Here is a 26,954-nt window from a genome sequence, read left to right as displayed (position 1 = left end):
TTATTATTATTATTATTATTATTATTATTATTATTATTATTATTATTATTATTAATATTATTATTATTATTATTATTATTTTGTACTAATATTGTTGTTGCTGTTGTTGTTGTTAGTTCTTTATATAATCATAATAATTATTATTATTATTATTTTGTTCTAATATTTGTTATTGTTAGTTAATAATAATAATAATAATAATAATAATAATAATATTTTGCACTATTGTTATTGTTAGTTCTTCATATTTTATTATTATTATTATTATTATTATTATTATTATTATTATTATTATTATTATTGTTGTTGTTGTTTTATTATTTTGTTCTAATATTGCTGTTATTGTTAATTAATTAATAATAATAATAATAATAATAATAATAATAATAATAATAATAATAATAATAAAATATGAAGAACTAACAATAACAATAGTGCAAAATATTATTATTATTATTATTATTATTATTATTATTATTGTTGTTGTTGTTGTTGTTTTATTATTTTGTTCTAATATTGCTGTTATTGTTAATTAATTAATAATAATAATAATAATAATAATAATAATAATAATAATAATAATAATAATATAATAATTTGTACTAATATTGTTGTTGTTATTGTTAGTTATTATTATTATTATTATGGTTATTAATTTATTATTATGTACTAATATTGTAGTTATTGTTAGTTAATAATAATAATAATAATAATAATAATAATAATAATAATAATAATAATATTTTGTACTAATGTTGTTGTTGTTGCTATTGTTAGTTCTTCTTATTATAGTTATTGTATTATCATTATCACTATTACTATTACTATTACTATAATAATAATAATAATAATAATAATAATAATAATAATAATAATAATAATAATAATAATAATAATTCATAAAATAAAAGTAGTCAATGCTTTTAGTCCTGTATGCTGCATATCCAGCGTTAGCGTTTACTGGACTGAGAACAGACTGTGATCAACTGCACATGTTACTATCAAACCCTTGAATGCTCCCTAACCGCTCCAAATAAACCAAACAGAAAAATGCACCAAATACACCCAAGAAAGCAAAAGGGAGCAGCATGCAAAAAGTGATGGTAAAAGCCACCGCTGCTGCCGACCTGTGGACGAGTCTCATCATCTGCTCTCTGCCAAAAAATGAACCACAGTCTATCAGACGCTTCATTAGCCATGCAATGAATAAAAGATCAGCCGCAAGAAGGAGAAGAAAAAGAAGGAGGGACAGAAAAAACGAGAGCGAGAGAAAATGAAACGGAGGAAATCTAAAACAGCAGCGGATGAAATTACCTCCAACATCTCCATGATTGAGAGCCAAAACTCCATCTATAGTGCAGATTATTGTAGATTGAAACGTCACTGTCACCGTTATTCCATTACTTTTGGCCCAATCGATGCGTTTTTATTGAATTAGAGAAAAATCGCTGGGATGTGCTTGTGTTTCATTAACTTTCGTCATCGACTAGGGCTCAAAATTGCTTCTGTGGCTCAGAAAAGCAGATGCGAAAACTGTCCATTTACAATTTTCCTTGCCATAAAGAGATAATAGGAATTTCTATGTCCTCTGAAGGGGTAATGAGGGGAAGGGGTTTTATCATGTGCTGAAAGGAGAGAGAGAGAGATCAATATTTTTTTTTAATCATGGTCTTCGGTCACTATGTGAGATCTTTGTAAGTCCCGATGAAGGAATTATGACTGATAAGAGTTGCATTGTGGCAAAACAAGCATCTATGCAAAACTACAATAACTCTATAAAAGGTTATTTTATCACTAATGCATAACTGGGTTAATAAATGTTGCATGAACATAAAACTAAAATATAACATAATATACTATAGAATAAAATACAAATAAATAAAAAATATATATAATTCTAAGAAATTAAAGCAAAAATAAAATAAACTCAATTCAATAACACATAAAATGTATAATTAAAATAAAATGCAATAACAAATAAAATAAAATAAAATAAACTTAATTCATTTCAATAAGACATAAATTGTATAATTAAAATAACATGCAATAATAACACAAAGAACTGGATGGAAGAATGACAACATTTTGGCAACTTAAATAAAATACTACAAATATTGAAATAAACAGCAAATTAAAAAAAAAATGTAATGAAAAAAGGGAAAATCCATTTGAGAACAATGGTGTTAAGACAGATAGGAGTTTAAACATGTTAAGCCAGGATCTTTTATATACAGACAATTGCTTGATTAAAAGTGTTTATGTATGCTAATGTTATTATGTGTTGTATGCATACCAGGGATATTAAAATATTCTGCAAAAGAAACGTAAAAAAGAAAATATATTTTCAAGTTGTGGCATATGCAAAACAAAAGTAAATAACGCAAAAAAAAAAAAATTAAAAAAAGTTAAAGCAGCAAAGCAAAACAAAACAAAACAAAACAAAAACACTAACTAAAAACAAGAGCAAGAAACACAAGAAAAGCGTCAAAAACAAACAAAACAATAAACAACAAAACAAAAACAAAACACACTAAACAAAAAAGAAAAAGAGCAAAAAACACAACAAAACACAAAAAACTGGAGAAAAAAAACTGAAAAAAACAAATAAAACTAACCAAAAAAACAAATACAGAACAGAACAAAAAACTAGACAAAACAGCAAAAAAGAAATGACTAACACAAAACAATATAGAACCGTTTGACAAATTAAAACAAAACAAAAACAAAAGAGCAAAAAACAAATAAAACAGCAATAAATAAAAAATAAATAAAAAATTAAAACCGCAAAAGAAAACAAAAACACTAAACAAGAGCAAAAAAACACAAGACAACAAACAAAACAATTAACAACAAAACAAAACCAAAACGCACTGAACTAAACAGAAGAGCAAAAAACACAACAAATTAAAAAAGCAAAAAACAACAAAACACAAAACACAAAAAAAATGAAAAAAAAAATCAAACCAAACTAAACAAAAAAAGTACAGAACAACAAACTAAACAAAAACAAAAAACAAAACAAATTAAAACAAGCAAAACAAAGCTAAACAAAACAAAAAAGCAAAAGATTTAATTAAAACAGCAAAACAAAACAAAAACTAAACTAAAAAGAGCAAAAACACAAGAAAAACACCAAAAAAACAAACAAAACTAAAACAAAACACAGTAACCTACAAACAAAAGAGCCAAACACGCAAAACAAGAAACGGCAAATAAACTACACAAAACAAAACACCCTGCTTATACCGCAATTATCTCCAAACATCCACGCGATGACCTTGAGATGTCCATCTGTCATTGTCATAAGTGAATGTGTTCAGCTAAATGCAGTGAGTGATTCCCCATCAAACACACAGACAGAAGTGTTCACAGTGTGTGTCTGACAGAGCGCTGTGCATCTTATTTGTAGAAGCAGCAGGAGAGTTTCTGCATCAAACTGTTTCAACACAACAGCGGCCATCATTTCATCTCAACTCAACTTCAGCACGTAAAGCCAGCAGAGTGAGTTGAGAAATTTAGGCCCAATCCCAATTTTATTTCCCTACTTAGGCCCAATTCCCTTTCCCTTGGCCCTTGAAACAGAGTGTGAGGGGGAAGGACTTCAAAACTTACCCCTAAGAAATAGGGTAAGTTGAGCTCTCACTTAATATAAGATCGATGATCGCGACTGCTGTAGTTATTCTGGTTGGATTATATTTTGGTATTTATCTTCAGGAGATCAGGCAATGATATCATATGTTATCATAATGATATAATGTGGCAATAAGCGCGTAACTGTACTGTGCAGTTACACCGTGGCCATGTTTATCTATGTAAATACAAAAAAACAAAATTTATGTTATAACCTACTAGACAAGGTAACTCCCAGCCACTAGACTTTTCAGACAGGGTATACAAATGTCAGATGAGATGAGATGTGGACTGACATGTTATTATTATTATTATTATTATTATTATTATTATTATTATTATTATTATTATTATTATTATTATTATTATTATTATTATTATTATTATTATTATTATTGTCCAATTATTTTATTTGACACTGCTACTAATAAACAATGCACAATTATATTGTATTAATTATTAATAAATGTATTATTACTACTGCTAATTGTACTAATAAATGTACAAAATATCAAATTATAACAAATAAACTGCTGTTATTATTGTTATTATTATTGTTAGTAGTAAAATTATTATTATTATTAGTAGTAGTAGTAGTAGTAGTAGTATTGGTATTAGTAGTAGTAGTAGTAGTAGTAGTAGTAGTAGTAGTAGTAGCAGCAGCAGCAGTTTTAGTAGTAGTAGTTTTAGTATTAGTAGTAGTATTAGTAGTTGTTTTATTATTATTATTATTAGTAGTAGTAGTAGTAGTAGTAGTAGTAGTAGTAGTAGTAGTAATAGTAGTAGTAGTAGTAGTAGTATTGGTATTAGTAGTAGTAGTTTTAGTATTATTATTAGTAGTAGTAGTTTTAGTAGTTTTAGTAGTAGTAGTTTTTGTTAGTTTTATTATTATTATTATTATTATTAGTAGTAGTAGTAGTAGTCACATTAGTATTAGTAGTAGCAGTAGTAATAGTAGTAGTGGTATTAGTAGTAGGAATAGTTTTAGTAGTAGTAGTAGTAGTAGTAGTAGTATTTGTATTAGTAGTTTTAGTATTAGTAGTAGTTTTAGTATTAGTAGTAGTATTAGTATTATTATTAGTAGTATTAGTAGTAGTTGTTTTAGTAGTAGTATCAGTATTATTATTATTATTATTAGTATTAGTATTAGTATTAGTAGTATTAGTCGTTTTAGTAATAGTATAAGTAATAGCATCAGTAGCAGTAGTATAAGTAATAGCATCATAGTAGTAGTTGTTGTTTTGGTATTAGTAGTTGCAGTAGTAGTACTAGTAGTATTGTAAAAATGCGTAACTTATTAGTATTTTTTAATTCGTTCATTTAATTGTATTTCATCTATATTGCTACTGTTATAACAATAATAATGACCTTTTCATGTATTTAATTTAATATACTATGAAATATTATAAAATATAAACTATTTATAATAATAATAATAATAATAATAATAATAATAATAATAATAATAATAATAATTATTATTATTATTATTATTATTATTATTATTATTATTATTATTATTATTATTATTATTATTATTGTTATTATAAATATAATAATAATATATAAATAATAATAATAATAATAATTTTAATGTAAAAACTAGTAACTTATTTTTATATTTATTTATTTATTTAATTGTATTTCTAATGCTGCTACTAAGCTATACAATAATATTAATAATAATAATAATAACAACAACATACAAATAAAGACAGTGCTCTAAATTTAATGTAATATCAAATATTGTTGTTGTTGTTGTTGTTAATGTAAAAATTCCTCACTTTACTTAGTTTTTTGTGTTTTTTTCCATTCATTAATAAGAAAAAAACAATAATAATAAAAATACAAACAATAACAATAATAAAAGACTATCCCCTTTTAGTTTAATTTAATATAATATGAAATATTTATATAATTACATATATTATTATAATTATTATCATCATCATCAAATGCAAACACAATTGTTATTCCTACAAAAAACTTCTTAATATATATATATATATACATATATATATATATATATATATATATATATATATATATATATATATATATATATATATATATATTATATTACATTACATTTACAGTATATTTATAGTATATTTACATCAGTCCAGCACTGTCAACATGCCTCTCACACAGCAGTCTCTGAACTCCATCAACCCCATATCAGGGGGGAAAAAAATGCCTATTTTAAAGTTACAGAAAGAATCTCAAATCAATATCAAACGCTGCCCCAATTTAACAACACCACATTATTTATGACAGAATACAGGCACTCAATACGACACGCTAAATGGAAAAGTGCAAACAAGCACATTAACATGACCTTAAATATGTCACATGTTCATATCTGCGTCCGCAACATCAAGCTTTTCAGGGATATGCTGTTATTTATTGATCTTTCTGTCATTATGGTTATCATAAAAGACACATTATGAGCAACAGGGGTCACGGAGATGGACGCTGGTCATTACTGTACTAGGGTCAGTTCACGCTGAAATCAATGATCTGCGCATTAGTGAGAGCTTTTGCATTCATCAGGCTGTTTTAGTGGGTTATTAAAAGGCTGCAGTGTCTGAAATATTATTGATAATGTATGTGACGTGTTCATTCATGCATGTGCTTACGTCACTAATATCATAACATAATGACAAACATAAAAGCTTGTTGAGCTCTCAAGGTCAAAGAAAAGGCCATACAAAGTGCTTAATAATAATAATATAATTATAATTTATTATGCTTTTTTTTCAACTAGTACTGCTTATATTATTATTATTATTATTAATAGTAGTAGTAGTAATTGTAGAAGTAAAACACAATTATGCACAATTGTATTTAATAATTATTAATAAATGTATTATTACTACTGCTACTTATTTTAATAAATAAATGTACAAAATATTAAATTAAAACAAACGCTCCTGTTATTATAATTTATTATTAGTAGTAGTATTAGTAGTAGAAGTAGTAGTAGTAGTAGTATTAGTAAATGTATTCCTACTAATATTTAAACATTACTAAATGCTAAATTACTAATTTTATTATGTACGGTGGCTTAAACAATTGAATAAAAACATTAATACATATTTAAATTAATCTATAAATGAACAAACAAACAAATAAATAATTATGCATGTATTATTGTTATTAATAGTATATTATGATTATTATTATGTAGTCATTATGTACTGATAGTAGTCCAATAAAATGTACAGACCTTTATTACTAAAATATTTAATTACTATTTGTATTATACTTGTATAATACTAATTTAATCACTAATTATACTACTGTTACTTGAATAAATGTTTAAATGAATATACTGCATAAATTTGTATTTAAATGAGTAAATAAATTGATATATAAATTAATAAATGAACAAAACGATAATTTATAATAGTAATAATAATAATAATAAACAAATATCTTTATAACATTTTAGCAATAATATTAATAGTATTGTTTTATACTGTTGTTATTAATAAACAACAACAATTATTATTATTATTATTATTATTATTATTATTATTATTATGATGATGTAGTAGTAGTAGTAATTAATAACAATAATAATAAAACAAATATCTTTCTAACTTTTTTGCAATAATATTAAAAGTATTATTTTATACTGCTGTTATTAATAAACAACAACAACAATTATTATTATTATTATTATTATTATTATTATTATTATTATTATTATTATTATTATTATTATTATACAAATCCTATTATTATACAAATAATACATTAGCCAGAGCGGACTTTTGGGTTATTAGCATGCTGCAGTGTCTGAAATATTTTTGATAATGTACATGACATGTTCATTCATGCATGAGCTTATGTCACTGATATTGTACATTAATGAAAAAAACAAAAAGCTTTTTGAGCCATCAAGGTCACAGAAAAGGTCATAAGAACTTATAAAGCAAGCAGACATTACACTGGTGGCTGTTTTATATGTCAACAACAACAACAAAATAATAATAATAATAATAATAATAATAACAATAATAATTTGTATTTATATTCAGTTAATAAAAACTATTAATTTGTACTTTTGCTATTATTATTATTATTATTAATATTATTATTATTATTATTATTATTATTATTATTATTGTTGTTGTTGTTGTTGTTGTTGTTATTATTGAACAAATACCTTTATTGCTACTAACATCTTTGCAATACTACTAATATTATTGTATACTGCTGTTACTAATAAATAACTATTACAAATACTATATTTTTAATATTATTATAAATAAAGTATTATTATTATTATTATTATTATTATTATATTATGATCATCATCATCATCATCATCATATTACAAATACCTTTATTATACTAACGTTTTGCAATACTATTAATATTATTAGTTTATACTGCTGTTATAAATCTTATTTATTATAATTAACATTATTATTAAATTGTATTGCTAGAACTGTACAATCTTAACAAAATTGTTTCATTATTATAAGGTCACAAAGGGTTTATAAATGTAGTGGATTCTACACCACTGGAGTTTTCTAGGTTAAAAAACATCAAGAAAACACAGGTGTTGTTTTTTTTCTTTTGATCCCACACCTGAGGCTCCCCGAAAACTGACAGATTGCACCTGTGCTTCTGTAAACAAATAGGAACTAAATAAAACAAGGACTTTTCTTAAACTTCAGACTAGCGAACGAGCTTCTTTTTTCGTCATTAAAAAGGCCTTTAAGCTAAACCGCCCGTCTTTTCAAACAGAAGCTGTTTTGTTTTTTATGCATGAGGTCGTTTTGATTTTCTTGCAAAGAAGACGGAGCTAACAATTACTGAAACTAAAGTGAAGGAAGAAACAAGGCAGATGTTATTGGATTTTACCCGCTTCTTCAAAGTAGTTTGGTCTCTAGTTGTTAAACGCTATAAAATGAGCTTCAGGTAATGAGGATAAGAGAAATAAGAGAGCTGATTTCTAAATCAATTGATGCTTGTCCTTCACTCTCTCTCTCTGTCTCTCTCTCTCATATATTGAAATTTATATATATATATTGAAATTTATATATATATATATATATATATATATATATATATATATATATATATATATATATATATATATATATATATATATATATATATATATATATATATATATATATATATATATATATATATACTTATTTATTTATTGTATATATACACAGGCAGAGGGTGAACAAACTCCAGGGTGAGGCTAATATATCAGAATCAGCTTTATTGCCAGGTATGTTCACACATACGAGGAATTTGTTTTCGTGACAGAGCTTCTACAGTGCAACAGGATTACAGAGACAGGACAATAAACAGATAATGAATATATTTAAAAAAATAGAAATAGAGAATGCAAATTGACAAGTTTATGTACAGGTTTATTACTATTTACAACGTTATACGTGCAGCTGTTATGTGCAAATTGGCGTGTAAATATATGCGCTGCCCTTTAATGCATTCAAAAAGATTTGCGACCTACCAAGTAGAGGTTTTAACAAAAGCACCGCCTATCAACAAACGTCTATTATACTCAACACGCACATTTAATTATTTTATTATCTAACCCACTGATCTACACTACCGGTCAAAAGTTTGGGGTCAGTTTATTTATTTTTTATTATTTTTACTTTCATTTAAAAAATATCGAATTAAATTTATATTGTTCATCAAGATGGCATTTATTAAATATTTAAAAACTGTTAAATACTTATTTATTACTTACTGTATGCAGTTTCAAATTAAGTTATTACTCCTTGTTGCTTTTATTACTATTACCAATAATAATCATAATAATAATAATTAATATTAGAGAGGACACAGCCCTCACTATTCTTCCGGCCTAGGCAGCTGCCTAGGTCGCCTCTGGACGCGCCGGCCCTGAGAATACGAAATCATTCTCTTTTCCACGAGGCCAATTGAAAACCAAACTTGTAATTCAGCAATAAATATTTGACCTTTAAAATGTGAAACTCCAAACGATTGCCTAAACAAGATTACTACACTATAGGCTAGACTACATTACAATGAAACTACCAATTTCATTTATTGCTGAAAGTTAAACCAGCGTAATATATTATTACACCCCTCTCGTAATACTCATTTGTCATTTTATCCTTGACCAGCAAATCAGAACAGTACGCTGGCCAGCAATTTTGGTTTGGTTTTCAGAGCAGCTGTGAACTCCAGTAATAAACAGCGCTCATCAGTGCAACGTGCGGGGTTGGACAGTTCCATTTCTGTGTGGAGGGGAACTTTAAATTTGATTAACAAACTTACAATAGCTAAATTGTTGTGTTACTCATCAACAATAAATTACATTCATATTACGCCTCACTCGCGTGACATGTTTTCAATGCATTTTTTTTTTTTTTTTTTTTCTTTGCTGCTACCTCCGTGGTCTCTGGCCAGGGGGAGGCTAAGCCTTCCCCAGCCTTACACACGCTCCGCCTATGTGTGTATGTATGTGTGTATGTATGTGTGTGTGTATGTATGTGTGTATGTATGTGTGTATGTATGTATGCATGTATGTATGTATATATATAATAAGATTTTTATTTAGAATAGGTATGCTTGAGACAGCCATATATTTAAAATGCCAGTACGTGCCTCAGTTGCGTAAATAAAATGCTTTGAAAATGTATACGTTTTTTCATTAAAGTTAACATATAATTTTTTATGAATAAATAAAATTAATTTGAAATGAAATGATTTTAGAAATTTAAATGTTAATTAAAAATACATGAAATATATTGATATTGAATATATTGATATTGATATCAATTCAATATATCAATAATATATTAATAAATCAAATACCAAATTAATATATCAATAAATCAAGGCTTTAAAATAAAATTAAAAAATTAAAAATAAAATAAAAATCATTATGATGACAGACAGCCTGACAGAGAGATACTTACATAAAAGTTAGGCTTTAAAATAAAATAAAATAAAATAAAATAAAATAAAATAAAATAAAATAAAATAAAATAAAATAAAATAAAATAAAATAAAATAAAATAAAATAAAATAAAATAAAATAAAATAAAATAAAATAAAATAAAATAAAATAAAAATCATATGATGTTAGACATCCTGACAGGGGAATACTTATATAAAAGTTAGGCTTAAAAAAATAAATAAATAAATAAAATAAAATAAAATAAAAATCATATTATGTTGACAGACAGTCTGACAGAGGGATACTTGTATAAAAGTTAGGCTTTAAAATAAAATAAAACATAAGTAAAATAAAATAAAAATAAAAAATTATCATATGATAATGAACATAAAAAAAATTAAAATCATGATATCAATGGTCTATCTATGAGACCCCAAACAGATATTAATCAATCATTCTTTGGGAATTTTAAAAATGTAATCAACAATCAGATTCCTTAAAGCAAACTTTTATATCACTTTTCATACCCCCATCCACATGGAAAGTGTTGGTGCCTGATTACTCCGACATGTTTCACACAACATCCACAAACCCCATGAATATTCTATGCATTTCTCAAAGCCCACAGCAAGAATTTCCATACCGTCCCGATCCTCATGACCTTTCCCACAAGGGTTTTACATCCAGGGCATGAGACCGACCAAAAATACATAAATAAATAAATAAATAAGCTGATGCAAATGGGATCCTACCGCATTACCTCGGATAATAATAACCCGCTTCACCTCTACCAGCTTCTCCTATAGTACAACATATGCCATGGATGATTTCACAGCTTCTAACATGGTTTCCAGCAGCCGCAGCCAGACAGACTGTGCTGAAATTAGCTGGCCTTGCACATAAATACACCTGCCAGCACAAAAGACGCCTTAGGAGTCAAAGATAGTGAAACTAAAACAACTGATGCTGTGGCCCAAATTGCATCAGATAGTAATACATTCAGTTTGAAAAAAAAATAAATACTGGGGATTTTATGATGCATATTGAGCAATATCACATACGCCTACTATTGGTTTATAACAAAAAAGGTAACGAAAAAAATAACAATAAAAGAGGATCTTGCTGACTGATGCTTTTGTTTTTTTGTGATTTTATTGTGAAATGTATGACTGAATTATATTTTATGTTAACTAATTATAGATAGATACACCAGAACCAGCGGTAGATTGCAGAAGAAGTATCCATGGTAAGGATAACATATGACTGAGAGCAGATATTGCTTTTAAATATAGCCAAAATGAATTATATTTCGCGTTTACCAACTATAGATACATACACCAGAGCCAGAGGTAGATTCCAAAAGAGGATAGCATATTACTAAGACCAGATATTGTTGGTAATTATAGCCAAAATGAATTTTATTTAGTGTTTACCAACTATAGATTGGTAAGGTTAACATGACTAATACCAGATATTGCTGTTAAATATAGCCAAAATGAACTATATTTAGTGTTTACCAACTATAGATTGGTAAGGTTAACATGACTAATACCAGATATTGATGTTAAATATTGCCAAAATGAATTATATTTCGTGTTTACCAACTATAGATACACAAGAGCCAGAGGTAGATTCCAGAAGAAGTATCCGTGATAAGGTTACCATTTGACAGAGCAGATATTGCTGTTAAATATAGCCAAAATGAACTATATTTAGTGTTTACCAACTACAGATTGGTAAGGTTAGCATGACTAATACCAGATATTGCTGTTAAATATAGCCAAAATGAAATATATTTCGTTTACCAACTATAGATTGGTAAGGTTAACATATGACTGAGACCAGATATTGCTGTTAAATACAGCCAAAATTAATTATATTTTATGTTTACCAACTATAGATACACTAGAGCCAGAGGTAGATATAAGAAGTATCCGTGATAAGGTTAACATATGATTAAGACCAGATATTGCTGTTAAATGTAGCCAAAATGAACTATATTTAGTGTTTACCAACTATAGATTGGTAAAGTTAGCATGACTAATACCAGATATTACTGTTAAATATAGCCAAAATGAAATATATTTTCATTTACCAACTATAGATTGGTAAGGTTAACATATGATTAAGACCAGATATTGCAGTTAAATATAGCCGAAATGAATTATATTTCGTCTTTACCAACTATAGATACATACACCAGAGCCAGAGGAAAATTCCAGAAGAAGTATCCGTGGTGAGGTTAACATATGACTGAGAGCAGATATTGCTTTTAAGTATAGCCACAATTAATTATATTTTGTGTTTAACAACTATAGATACATACACTAGACTAGAGCAAGAGGTAGATTCCAAAAGAGGTATCCATGGTATGGAAAACATATTACAGAGGCCAGATATTGTTGGTGATTATAGCCAAAATGAATTATATTTAGTGTTTACCAACTATAGGTACTATAGGTACACTACAACCAGAGGTAGATTCCAGAAGTGACCATGGTAAGGTTAACATATGACTGAGAGCAGATATTGCTGTTAAATATAATCAAAATTAAATATATTTAGTGTTTACCAACTATATATTGGTAAGGTTAACATAACTAATACCAGATATTGCTGTTAAATATTGCCAAATGAATTATATTTCATGTTTACCACCTATAGATACACAAGAGCCACAGGTAGATTCAAGAAGCAGTATCCGTGGTAAGGTTAACATATGACTGAGAGCAGATATTGCTGCTAAAAATAGCCAAATTTAACTATATTTCGTGTTTCCTAACTATAGAGACATTCACCAGAGCCAGAGGTAAATTCCAGAAGAAGTATCCAACGTAAGGTATCTTTTGACGGCTGATGTGTTGGAACTCTACATTAACTTGGTCAAAGAGAAAGGTATTCAGACATGTTTTTACTAGTTGATGCAGGACAATATAGGTCATACAGTATATGCAAATGGGAATTGAAAAATAAAGCCAACTGTAGCAGTATACCCAAGAAAACTTCATACAGTGGACTAAACCCAACTAAACAAGCTTTTGCAAGGATTCTGGGAAAATATTGAGGTTCAGGTTTTCATGAAGCTGCTTGACAGCAGAGACTACAGGCTGTCACTGAGGATAAGGGTGAACCAACGCAGTATTGAGAGTGCTGTAAATATTGTCACACTACAAACTGTCTGAATAGTTCTTGCATAATGTGTCTTACTGTCAAAGTTGTCTGACATTATCAAGATGAATTTGTTCTGACACAGTTTAAATGCAAGTTCTTGTCATATTTTATAACCAATTTCTAGACTACAGTGAACAGACTGTGTTAATGTGAGAAATGTTGAAGGTGTCGGAATACATTTTGGTTTGACTGTATCTAGAGTGTTGATACAGAGCCATATAACACAGACAAGTGTCTGATATTGTTTTTATACAAGAGTTTTAGGGGACAAGTGTGTAAATTAAGAAGAAACAACTATAGAGTGTCAAAATCAAGAGCCAACATAGCCAATTTAAAAACATCACAATGCATCATGAGTATTGCGATGTCTTATTTGTGACAAAAACAAGACCTTGCTCCAAGATGCATTTCTTCAGGATTATATTGCCAAATGGTGTAAAGCTAAATCAATAAATCTGTTTAACTCAGTCAAATCTATTTGCTCCTGAACAAATAACAGAAGACGGAGACCAGATATTGCTGTTAAATAAACCCTAAATCAATTATATTTCTTGTTTAACCACTATAGAGACATGCATCAGAGCCAGTGGTAGATTCCAGAAGAAGTATCCAAGGTAAGGGTTTTCTCAACAGGATACAAAATTGATGATCATTTGCTGATGTTTTATTTTGGATTTTTATATATTTTTGGAATATTTACTAGGAACACAAAGGGTTTGTACTTCATATGTAATCCAAGTAATTCATCTTATCAACAAAAAGAAAACTGCATCAGCGTTAGGGCTTACATTAGCCAGCAAAGAGTAACCTACATCTGAGCACTTCAGTTGAACAGTGCAACTTTTTCCATGTATTGTCTGTTTGACTGCATTTTCCATTGATAAACAGGCTGCGATATCCAATTAGCAACATAACCAAGATACTACTTTAAAGAGTATTGAGTCTTGTAACAACAGGTAAGGAGGTTACATTGGCGAAACTGGTAGATTGGAAAGGCTTCAACAAATCAGAAACAAGAACCAGAATGATCTATTGTATAAATTTGTTTCACACAAGTACAGTGGCCTTGAATTACATCCCTGACACCCTCCGTAAATATGAGCAAATTGAAATGTCTTAATTATCAAAAACCTGATGCTGGAAGTGTGCATTTTAGTGTTTTTGGGGCGAAAATCCTATACGTTTGATTAAGGTGTTTACATTGAGAGAGCAGCATTTACAGCGGATCTTTCACTCCATAACATTGTGGTGATATTAACGTACTGTAAACTTAGTAACTAAATCATTTTGACTAAGGTGTGTCTTTAAAAACGGAAAGAGTACTGCTGATGATACTAACCAACTTTACCTCTGAATAGACATAAACAAAAAGAACACTGATCACACGCTTATTAAATCTGTAGAGACAGGACAATCAACACCAACTAGAACTGCGTCTTTTTTTAAATAAGACAAGTGGCAAATCCGGATTTCACAATTTCCAGAAGCGAAAAGCTCTCGTGTAAAAAACGTTTCTTACAAACATATTTTTGTTGCGTGTTAGCAGACCACTGTAATCCACATGTGAGTCCAGCTGCCTTCTCATAGCGGGGAATTGAAAACAAAACCTTCGTTGTGGCACATTTATAAACGCAACACTGACGACCCATGTCTCCAAACGTCTCTCTACCGTCTGATCACTGTAAAAGGAAAAAACAGTCTTCGAAGCGATCATGCATATTAATAAGCTTGCGGCTCATTCACAAGAGAGTACACTGATTGGTTCGAACCAAGTCTATTGAATGATCTCTTGAATGATGAAAACTTATACATCACGTTGTACTCGCCAGTACAGACAGCCATTCTACACATTGGAATTCACACAAGGATCTAATCCGCGTGACGTAGCTTCAAAATTTCTTTTCAAACCGGAAGAATGAATTTGCTCGAAATAACGCAAAAACAACCAATTTTCACTTTTTTGTGAAATATATGTTTCCTAATACTGTTTTTAGCAGCGTGGGACACGTATATGACTGTCAACATCTCAAAAAAAGTATTTTGTCGTTTCGTGATCCTTTAAGGCAGTGGTTCTCACCTGGTTTGGCCATGGGACCCACATTTTTACATGGTCATCAAGCCAAATTTTTAGGAACTATAATATAATTTTAGGAATTATAATTCATTTGTATTTATTTGTTAACATACACAAGTAGTGACAGATAAATCAAAAGAAAATCACCAAGACTTACAAATAAACAATACTTTATTGCTGTCATTTAACAAAATGTATCAAATTATAGAAATATTACAAAGTAAAAACTTCAAATACAGTAAACAGTGGTTAGGGTAAGGAAGGTTCAGTTACCATGAACTAAATTGAACTGTTAATAAAACATTAACACTGATCCTGTTGAACAGAACAAACCAGCAAATTACAGTAAAATGGTTAAAATTATCATAACCATTTTATAATAATCACCAGTTATTTGCTCTTCTGCTATTGTGTGGGCATTTGCATCACGGTGAGCTACACAGTAAGGTGCCTGTACTTGTTTTGAACATTAAGATAGGCATTTTTGTGATGCCCTCAACTATTGGAGTCATCTTTGAAAAAAGTCCACAGGTTTGTCCTTGCAACTAGGATGTTTAGTTTCTAAATGTCGTTTTAATTTAGAAGGTTTCATGCTCTCTTGTGAGAGCATCTCACTACATATGACACACTGAGGTTTCAAGCCTTTTTTGTTGTCAATATATGTAAATCCATACTTTACATATTCACGGTCGTACTCGCTTCCACATATTTGTTGATATAATTAAATGAAATTTCACATGGCAAACGTTACGGTTGTCGCGTGCGCATTTCAAAATAAAGGTCCTGTATAAGCAAAATAAGTGAAAAATTTAACTTTAGTTGTTTTTTTGACCACACACACTCCGTGACCCACGGAAAATGTTCCCGCGACCCACCAGTTGAGAAACACTGCTTTAAGGAACAGATTATCTGTTTCATCTTGTGTGTTCAAGAGAAGAAAGAAACTCAAACAGGTTCGGAACAAGTGAAGGAAGAGTGAATGATGAAATGCATCCAATAATGGCTAAACTCACCTTTTGCTGCAAATCTCCACTATGTTCTTTGGGTTTACCCAATGTGATGAATGATTGAGTAAGTTTGGCCTTTGTGTTACCTCATATTTATACCCCCAGGAAACAGGAGGTCATAGTTTGAACAATTCTCTGTTCCAAGTCAGCTAGGTGTACTAAAAAATTTTAAATATCAATGGAAATATACTTAAAGCATTTGATATTGTGCCAACAACAGGTCACTGCATCACAAACCAATCAAATGTCAGCAACTAAATGCATTTAGGCACATAGATGTGGTTAAAACAATCTGCTGAAGCTCAAACCAAGCATCAAAATGGAGGGAAGGGAGATTTAAAGGGATAGTTCACCCCGAAATTGAAGCTCTGTCAACATTTACTCACCCTTCACTTGTCACAAACTTGTTTGAGTATCTTTTTTCTAACAACAAAAGAAGATTTTCTGAAAAATGTTGGAAAACGGTGACCACTGACTTCCACTGTATTTGTTTTTTCTGCTACGGAAGTCAATGTTTACAGCTTTCTAACATTCTTCAAAATATCTTCTTTTGTGTTCAACCCCGAAAATAACTAAATTCATAAAGGAATCACTTGATGGTGTGTAAATAGTGAGTACATTTTCATTTTGGGGGTGAACTATCCCTTCCAATGACTTTTAAAAGCTCAGTCAACATTTTGCCTTAATTGTTAAAAAGCAACAAACTCTCTCTTCCCGCTTCCTGCTCAAGAAAGAAGTTTGATCGTCACATAAGGAGTGTAATTATAGATCCATTTGTGCCCCGAAGCTATTGTTTGATTACCTGAAAGCAGCAATCAAGCAGGCGGGTGAAGTAAAACGAAAGAAACCATCTTTCTAACACACAGCGATGAGCACAACACATCAGTATACAGTCGACACAGTTTGAATTTCCATTAAAATGTTCTTCAAATGAATGGCCTATTTTTTTTTTTTCTTCATCCCTTTTCCATCTATCAAGCAGGTACGTGACATTGCTGATGGCTTTTATAGGTGCCGATTTGCAACGGCTGCTCTACTTGGAAAAAAAAACGCTTTCTGAAAGGCTTTGGTGTAATTGAGCTTTGGAGATCTTTGCAAATGTAGCTCCATTTAGATTTTCAGGGGGAGCAGGACTATCTGAAACTGTTGCTAATCCACTCTTTTTTTTAAATCACACATGAAATTAGGCTTTCAGACGGCGGGCTAGAGACACAGAGACCCTTGGGATGCCGAAAGGAGACTGGATAAATGAATGATCAACAATAGTGTATAAGCGACTTGTTTTTTTTGTTGTTGTTTTTTTAGCACTAGTGGCCAATAAATTCCCTGTTCCATTATAAACAACACACACGCTGAATCCTTAATAAAACTCAGCTTATGAGGAGTGACAAATGGAATTGCAATGGAATTCAGTAATCAGTATTTACCACTTTAACTGATTTAACTGGTTAGGGTTAGTGTAAGCTATTGCATATAGGTAGGATGTACAGTATGACCGACTGCATAACCATGACAGAAGTGATTTTATTAATGGTAGCATTATAAAAAAACGAATAAAACTAATAATATTCATAATAATAACAAAAACAACCAAAAATATAGATCAATGATATAATTGTAGTGAAAAAAAATTCACAAAAATTTATGTTTTTTGTTGTATGTATGCGTCTCATCTCGTCTCATGGAGCAAACATCTTGTCACACCCCTCATATATATATATATATATATATATATATATATATATATATATATATATATATATTCCATCGCATGGTTAATTTGTGTGGTGGCAGATGTTGCTGCCTTTGCTTTTGCACGAGGCAACCTTTGAACTCTAGTGAAAAAAGCAGTTATGTCACACACGTCTAAGCAAACAACTGTGCAACACAGAGGCAGCCCGGGTTGCCAGGTGTGTGCAAAGCACTTGATTTGTGGTTTAAATCCAATCCTGCCTCCAATCTTCAGTGCTTAATTCACGCTCACGCTCCATCATATTATCACAACTCAAGAGACAACTTTTCACCTCGACGAGAAATCTCATCGCGATTTAGTCTTGCGAGATCTCATCACACCCCTAATATATTTATATCTATCAGCCCCCCTGAATTATTAGCCCCCCTGTTTATTTTTTGCCCCAATTTCTGTTTAAGGGACAACAACACATTTCTAAACTTAGTTTTAATACCTCATTTCTAAAAACTGATTTATTTTATCTTTGCCATGATGACAGTAAATAATATTTGACTAGATATTTTTCAAGACACCTTCATACAGCTTAAAGTGACCTTCAAAGGCTTAATTAGGTTAAATAGGCAGGATAGGGTAATTAGGCAAGTTATTGTATTAACGATGGCTTGTTCTGTAGACTATACTTAAAGCGGCTAATAATTTTGACCTTAAAATGGATTTAAAAAAATTAAAAACTGGTTTTATTCTAGCTGAAATAAAACAAAACAAAAAAGACTTCTCCAGAAGAAAAAATATTATCAGACTTACTGTGAAAATTTCCTCGCTCTGTTAAACATCATTTGGGAAATATTTAAAAAAGAAAAAAGAAAAAAAATCAAAGGGGGCTTATAATTCTGACTTCAACTGTATAATATATATATATATATATATATATATATATATATATATATATATATATATATATATATATATATATATATATATATATAAAAACACCGCTGACATTAAAAATACAGTGAATGAAAATAAAGATATTATTAATCCTTTGAATAAGAAAATATAATAAAATGATGTTTTATTTCATACAAAACTTTCATAAAAACTCAAGTAACTTATTTATAAATAATAACAGGTGCAATGCAGTCTATAAAAAGTTACATAATAATAATAATAATAATAATAATAATAATAATAATAATAATAATAATAATAATAATAATAATAAAAAACAACAACAACAATTATTATTATAGCATTATTATTATTATTATTTTACACTTTGATTTAAGCTAATACATCAACATTATAAGTTCAACAAACACATAAATCTTAATACACATGAGAATTCTACACTATAAAAGAAATCCTTTGCATTAAAAAGCACAGCATTAATCTAATTAGAAATTAGAACAATCATTAATGAAATCTGTATGCTTTTCAAATGACGAAGCATTTTTGATGCAACGTAAAGAGTTAAACAAGAGGGACCTGGTATAGCGTTTATATTCTGTCCACGCATTATGACATTCCATTAGCGAAATAAAAGAATAGCACTGCTAATACAGAAATACCATTATTGAGAGTACAAAAAAAAGACAATTAGCGTAATGGATAGGCTTGATGGAAACAAATGAGCAACACCAAGGGTACTCGATTACTCTGATGCACAACAAAAAACAGAAGAATACAACAAAGCTCAGAAGAAATAAAACACTGTAAAAATAACGGTACAAGGGACCTAAATCTGTACTTTAGCTTTATCTCAAAAGCAAACTGCAAAATTATCAACCTCAACCCCCTATTATGCAAATAAATACTGTTACTTACTAGCTTTACTGTACAGTATCTAAAGTATTTGTGAGTTGTAGTGATAATAGTGATGCTATTTTGTGTCATTTCCTCTCTATTATTCTGCTTGTAATGTGATTTTTAGTGGTTAAATAAGCCACACTTAAATGTACGCAGACGCATTTATGGCCGCTGTAAATTTCAGAAACTGTAATATTCGAAACAACAGATGCTTAATAATACAGTTCACATTTGATTAGCGAGCGGTAAATAAAAGAGGCCTTGTAATACACGACGCCCGCACAACAAAACCAAATTAACTTGTGTTTAAGCTGCAGTCCCAGTATGCAGGAAACCCTTTATTGTTTGCATATAATTAAATCATTTCTGTCCTGGATTTTCTCCATTGCAACAATTCATGGCTGTAAGCACTTTTCACCTAGAAGAAGAGACTGGGACTAGTTGTCACATGTATTTCTAAGAAAGTGACAATAATTTTTATATAGAAAACACATTTTGAAATTTGCCAATGAACAGATAAGACTTAGTTGACTCAAAAATGACTTTTGCTGCTTGTTTAAACTACTTCTTTAAAATGAGTTGAAACAACACAATTCTTAAGGTTTTTTGGGGACAACGTAAATGTTTTATGTTCAAACCACTTAAATTTGTAAAAATGATTAAATTAATTTAACCAATTTTCGTTGGGACTATATGAAGAAATTGTGGAACCCGGCATTTTTTACAGTGCACTTTTAATCAGCGACAATGTGATAAGTTTGCAGTTTAAAACTGATTTAAAATGTTCAAAAAATTATTTCAATACTGATAAAAGAAAAAAAATGCACAGTAAAAAAAAAATGCCACCTTAAATTTTTTTAATGTTCTTGTCATCTCAACTTATATTAATCAAACTGACAAAAAATATGAAGTTAAACTTTGTATAACTCGAAAAATTTGTTGAAACCTGACTAATAAATAGCTTAATAAAATAAGTTAAAGCGACATAAAATTATTTGTTGTCTTGACTTTGTCTTTTTTTTTGTGTGGTTCCTCAAGCACATATAAAAAGATCACATGCTGATTTGCCAACAAGAGTAATGAGTAAGAGTACATAAGTAATACATTAAAGTTTCAAAATGCTTTTTAAAAACAGTTCGAATTGTAACAATATTTTGCAATGATTTAGAGATTTTGATTTCTGTATATAACAGGGTATATAAATACAATATATAGTGTGTCTGCAATCCAACAAGAGATATAAAAAAATAAAAATATATACTTTTAAATAAGTATAATAAATAAATAGCGTGTCTGTTTCTCTGACCTAAATTAAATATAAATAAGTAATAATAGAAAAATAAACATTATTACTAACCATTTTAAATAAATAAATAAATAAATAAATAAAAAGTGTGTTTGTTTCACTGACCTAAAGTAAATATAACAACAGGAAAATAAACATTATTATTAACCATTTTAAATAAATAAATAAAAATTTGTTTGTTTCTCTGACCTAAAGTAAATATAAATAAGTAATAATAGGAAAATAAACATTATTAACCATTTAAATTAATAAATAAAGTGTGTTTGTTTCTCTGACCTAAAGTAAATATAAATAAGCAATAATAGGACACTAAACATTTTTATTAATCATAATACATAAATAAATAAAAATGTGTTTTTCTTTGACCTAAAGTAAATATAAATAAGTAATAAAAGGAAAATAAACATTATTATTACCGTTTTAAATAAATAAATAAATAAATAAATAAATAAAGTGTGTTTGTTTCTCTGACCTAAAGTAAATATAAATAAGTAATAATAGGACAATAAACATTTTTATTAACCATTTTAAATAAATAAATAAATAAATAAATAAAAAATGTGTTTTTCTCTGACCTAAAGTAAATATAATTAGTAATAATAGGAAAATAAACACTATTATTAACCGTTTTAAATAAATAAATAGTGTGTGTTTGTTTCTGACTTAAAATAAACATAATAATAGGAAAATAAACATTATTAATAATCTGATAAAAGGGATAATACTTTGTTAATAAAATAAAATAAAAATCAACAACATCAAACAACTATTACAACATTTTAAAGATCAATTTCTCCATTACTAGTTTAAAAGCCAAATTTCTCAATCTGATACCTAGATAAATAGTACAATTTAAACAATACACAAATAAACAAATCGACAAATCTAAAAACTAAAACTAAAGCTAAAACTGTTACAAAACTAAACATAGCATTAGTAAAGAAATCGTTAGCATTTAAAAAAAAATATTAGTTAAAAATATCATTTAAGAACTGCTTTAATGCATATAGAATAGATAAAATTACGATTTTATATGTATGCAAACTGTAACATTTCTTTTGACTTTCACCCACGTGACAACTCGGCCCCAATCTCCTCTAAACGGCCTTGAAAATCACAAAGATTTCAGCTTCACCTCACTTTAGCTCTAATAGCAACATTAAAGCGAGTTGGCCTGAAGGAGAACCACCATCATTTGTAAATTGGTCAAGGTCGAGTGAATACAATAGAAGTGGGTTGATGACTCGTCAGGGAATGCCAACTTAAAAAAAAAAAAAAAATGTAGGCCTCTTTTTCAGGAAACCTCTCAATCGTGCTCCCGAAGTACCCTATTAGACCTCTCCAGTTTCAGATTTCCATTAGTAAAGACTAGAAGTTTGTCAAATAAGTAAACACATTGAAATATGCAACGAATAACCAGCATTGTGGGTGAGTTACAGGAGCTGTCCAGCATCGGTGGTGCTGAAATCTCTACAGATGCTGCACTAAAATAGAAATTAAAGCTCAAAAGCAAATAACTAGTCGAAAGCAAAAAAGCTAGACTTTAGAGACATACAGGGATCTGTGAACTCTGGCTTTCCAGCATCAACGCTGGAAAAAGGTTACCACTATCCCCTCTAGTGGCCTTACAAAGTGACTGGAAACAGGGCTGTAAAAACATCTCCCTGTTGAGCTCCTACTATTATCTGGTTCGCCTTCCAACAAGGAAATCAAGAACTCTATTACAAAGTGTCATCTTTTTTTTTTTTAAAGACAATCCCAAACAAAGAATCAATCACAAACTAAATGTTTGTTCCAGCAAAAAGCACTCTTTTATCCAGCATTGGCATTGAAATAATTCAACAGGAACACTGCGTGTCTGGCTTTTTTACTCATTTAGAAGCATTAAATTATTGATATTACATAATGAAAACACAAAATGGCCCATTTGAGGAAAACCTTTGAGTCTTAATATGGCAGAAGTAATGCCAAACAGCTTGAGGTGTTATTAATCAATTCATTCAATCATCTGAGGGCCGCAGCTCTCTTATCTATCCTAAAACACCATCATATCACTATTACACCACTAATATTTCAACTCGCCATGCATTGGAACATCAACCCAGACTTTAAAACCTCAATGCACTTTCTTCAAACTCATGCAAAGCTCTTTTCCCCCTTCACCCCCTCTCTCTTAGCACAATGCACCTTTGACGAAGATCACGAATGTGACAAAATTCCTATTAGGATTCCTGTCTTGAATACAAAGCAGCTTCAATAAAGACTCCTCTCTGTGAAGAAGCCTCAGAAAGAAAGAAGGAAAAATCCCAGACGCATTTAAACTCAAATGTTGCCATTATTTGTATAATTCCTTGACTTAACAGTCGTTTAATTACAACGTTACTCCATAATCATCTTCCTATAGCAAATGAAGATGATTTTAAGCTCGTGCCCGTCAATAAAGCGCTTCTAATCATCCCACACACCGACACAAAGCCTGGAGTGAGTGGGAGGCTGAGAGTTGATCTCGATGCACACATGGACTCAACATGTGATGGACACTTGTGCGCTTGACTTACATGGTGGAGATGTTCTCAAACAGGTCCGGGAGGCTGTTCGTGGTATTCCCGTCGCTCACGGTGTCCTGTAGTGCCAGGAGGGGAAAGAAATTCCCTTGGTAAGACTTATTGCAAAAGATGTCCGTGGTAGAACAAGTGCAGGTCGGCGGGCAGTCCAGCATGGAGCTCATATAATCTTGGAAGATGCTGAGGAGAAACAGGATCCTCCACAAGCAAACGCGAGGCGGGATGGAGAATAAATCCATGTCTCCAGGTGCTCGGTTATAGTGTTTAGCGGGAACGCGGTGTCGAGAGCGCTCCGGGTTGCAATCCGTACGCAGATGCGAGAGCGCGCGCGCGCGTGGATGAGAGTGAAGGTATGTCAGATCAATGAGATCGCAATAACGTCCCCAGGAAAACAGGGGGAAATACTCCGTCAATGTAGAAAGGGCTCGAAAATCAACGCTCCCAGGCTGTCCTCCTCTACGGGCTGCATTGTACAAGCTTTCCCGTCTCCTCAGTGCTGTTTGTCGCGCAGTTCCAGGTTGTTGGAGCTCCGGCTTGAAGACTAAAGCGTCAGAGCGCAGTGGAGAGAGAGAGAGAGGGAGAGAGAGAGAGAGAGAGAGAGACAGAGAGAGAGAGAGAGAGAGAGAGAGGTTCATGCTCCGAGCATCAAGTCCCACCTACTGGGCAGATTAAAAACTGACGCACCTGCCGAACAGCAGAAAGCGATCAAATCTGCACCGGAAAAGAAGGCACTTTGCAACAGGCACGCACACTGTTGCTAAACAATGTGTACAAAACAATAAGAATAGCGTAAAACGGTAATATGACAAATGCGGATGCCCAAGTAGACCAAAATAAGCCTACTGTTAGATCATATAGTGACTAACATCTGTTTTAATATTAGTTATTTTTCGTGAAAATAAATAAATAAATAAACAAATAAATAAATAAAAAGAGTGCTAATACCTTTGCACCATTGAAAATTTGTCTATGAATGGTTGGCTATTTTTTATCCATGTTATAAAATAAAATATTCAATAAACGTATTATTAGAATTTTAGATAAATAAATCCGTACTACTTTGTAGCAACTCTTATTTATGTTAACACATATTATTAAATTAGATTTTACCTAAAATGGTTTAATTTACAATGAAGGTATTAAAATCTGATCTTTTGTTTCCCGAGACTGCACTGTAAAAAAATGTGAAAAGACTCATAAGGTTAATTTGATTCAGCTTAAAGACGTAAGGCAACCAGAATTTCTTTTACAGTGTGGTTATCACAAAAGACCAGCCCATGATTTTTTCAATTTCTTTTTCTTATGATAATCAAATGCATTTTAAATATATGTTTATGTGTGTTATCGCTGTTTGACCGATCTATATATTTATTATTTGTTTTAATTCTAGTTGTTTTTAAATCACAAGTCATATGTTGTAAGACAATTATGAAGACTACAAAAATAAACACATGCAGCAATGTCTTTAAAATGATTTAATTAAAACCACTTACACAAATCTCTCAAACAAAACCCATAACAAAACAGTGGATACAACAAAAAAAATGTTGCTTTTGTATCCATATTCTCACTATGGTAGGCAAGTATGCGATTTTATAAGCAGGGCTTATTAACTGTAAACTGAACACAGAAAGCGTGCGCATAATGTCACAATTTTCACACACTGTAACACTCAATCGTCAACTTTATCAAATGAAATGAGTGTACAGCTGAAATCAGAATTATTAAACCCACTTTTAATTTATTTTTATTTTTTAATATTTGCCAAATGTTTAATAGAGCAAGGCAATTTTCACAGTATGTCTGATAATATTTTTTCTTCAGGAGGAAGTCTTATTTGTTTTTATTTCAGCTAGAATAAAAGCGTTTTTAAATTGTTTTAAAATCCTTTTAAGGTCAAAATGTTTTGTCCCTTTAAGCTATATATATATATATATATATATATATATATATATATATATATATATATATATATATATATATATATATATATATATTATATATATATATATATATATATATATATATTTATTTTTTTTTTGAATTTTTTTTTTTGAATTTTTTTTTTTGATAGTTGATAGGGAACAAACCGTTGTTATACAATAACTTGCCTAATTACCCTAACTTGCCTAGTTAACCTAATTAACCTAGTTAAGCCTTTAAATATCACTTTAAGCTGTATAGAAGTGTCTTGAAAATATCTTGTCAAATATTATTTACTTTCATCATGGCAAAGATAAAAGATATCAGTTAATAAAAATGAGTTATTAAAACTAATGTTCAAAAATGTGTTGAAAAAAAATCTCTCTGTTAAACAGAAATTGGGGAAAAAATAAGCAGGGGGGCTAACAATTCTGACTTCAACTGTAGTTAACTCAAAATTTACTAAACATTAATTCTACTCAATTTAAAAGAGTTTTGAACTCAGTGTTGAAGGTAATGAGTTAATTAAATACCTCATTACTTCAACTTAAACGGAGAAAGTTCACAGTATTCATATAGACTAGTTTAACTCAAATGGTTTGTAGCAATCTGTTTCCTCAAACGGTTTGAGTTGCCTTAACTTATTGGGTTTTCCAGTACTCAGTTGGTTTGAGTTCTCTTCATTTATTGGGTTTTACTGTGCTCAAATTGCTTAGTTTACTCAAATGGATTAAGTTCACAGTATTCATTACGATTAGATTTTGAACTCAAATGGTTTGTAGCAATCGGTTCAATCATATGGTTTGAGTTACCTTAACTGGGGTTTTACAGTGTATCCACAAACTGTCTCCA

The 26,954-nt window shown here is 29.9% G+C and overlaps 1 protein-coding gene across 1 annotated transcript in view; it reads right to left on the bottom strand.

Annotated features, from left to right (window-relative positions):
• ntrk3a (neurotrophic tyrosine kinase, receptor, type 3a) overlaps nt 1-24,700 on the bottom strand; it is a 390,201-nt gene extending 365,501 nt beyond the window's left edge. Inside the window, exon 1 of the mRNA XM_056451313.1 lies at nt 24,174-24,700. Within this exon, the coding sequence (XP_056307288.1) occupies nt 24,174-24,418 (245 nt within the window). The 5' untranslated portion in view covers nt 24,419-24,700. The remainder of the gene's footprint in view (nt 1-24,173) is intronic.
• Nucleotides 24,701-26,954: the final 2,254 nt, after the last annotated feature.

This window comes from Danio aesculapii, chromosome 25, assembly GCF_903798145.1.
Source record: "Danio aesculapii chromosome 25, fDanAes4.1, whole genome shotgun sequence".
NCBI lineage: Eukaryota > Metazoa > Chordata > Actinopteri > Cypriniformes > Danionidae > Danio > Danio aesculapii.
The sequence above is the reverse complement of the archived record's forward strand: the minus strand, read 5'-3'. Positions and strand labels throughout refer to the sequence as shown.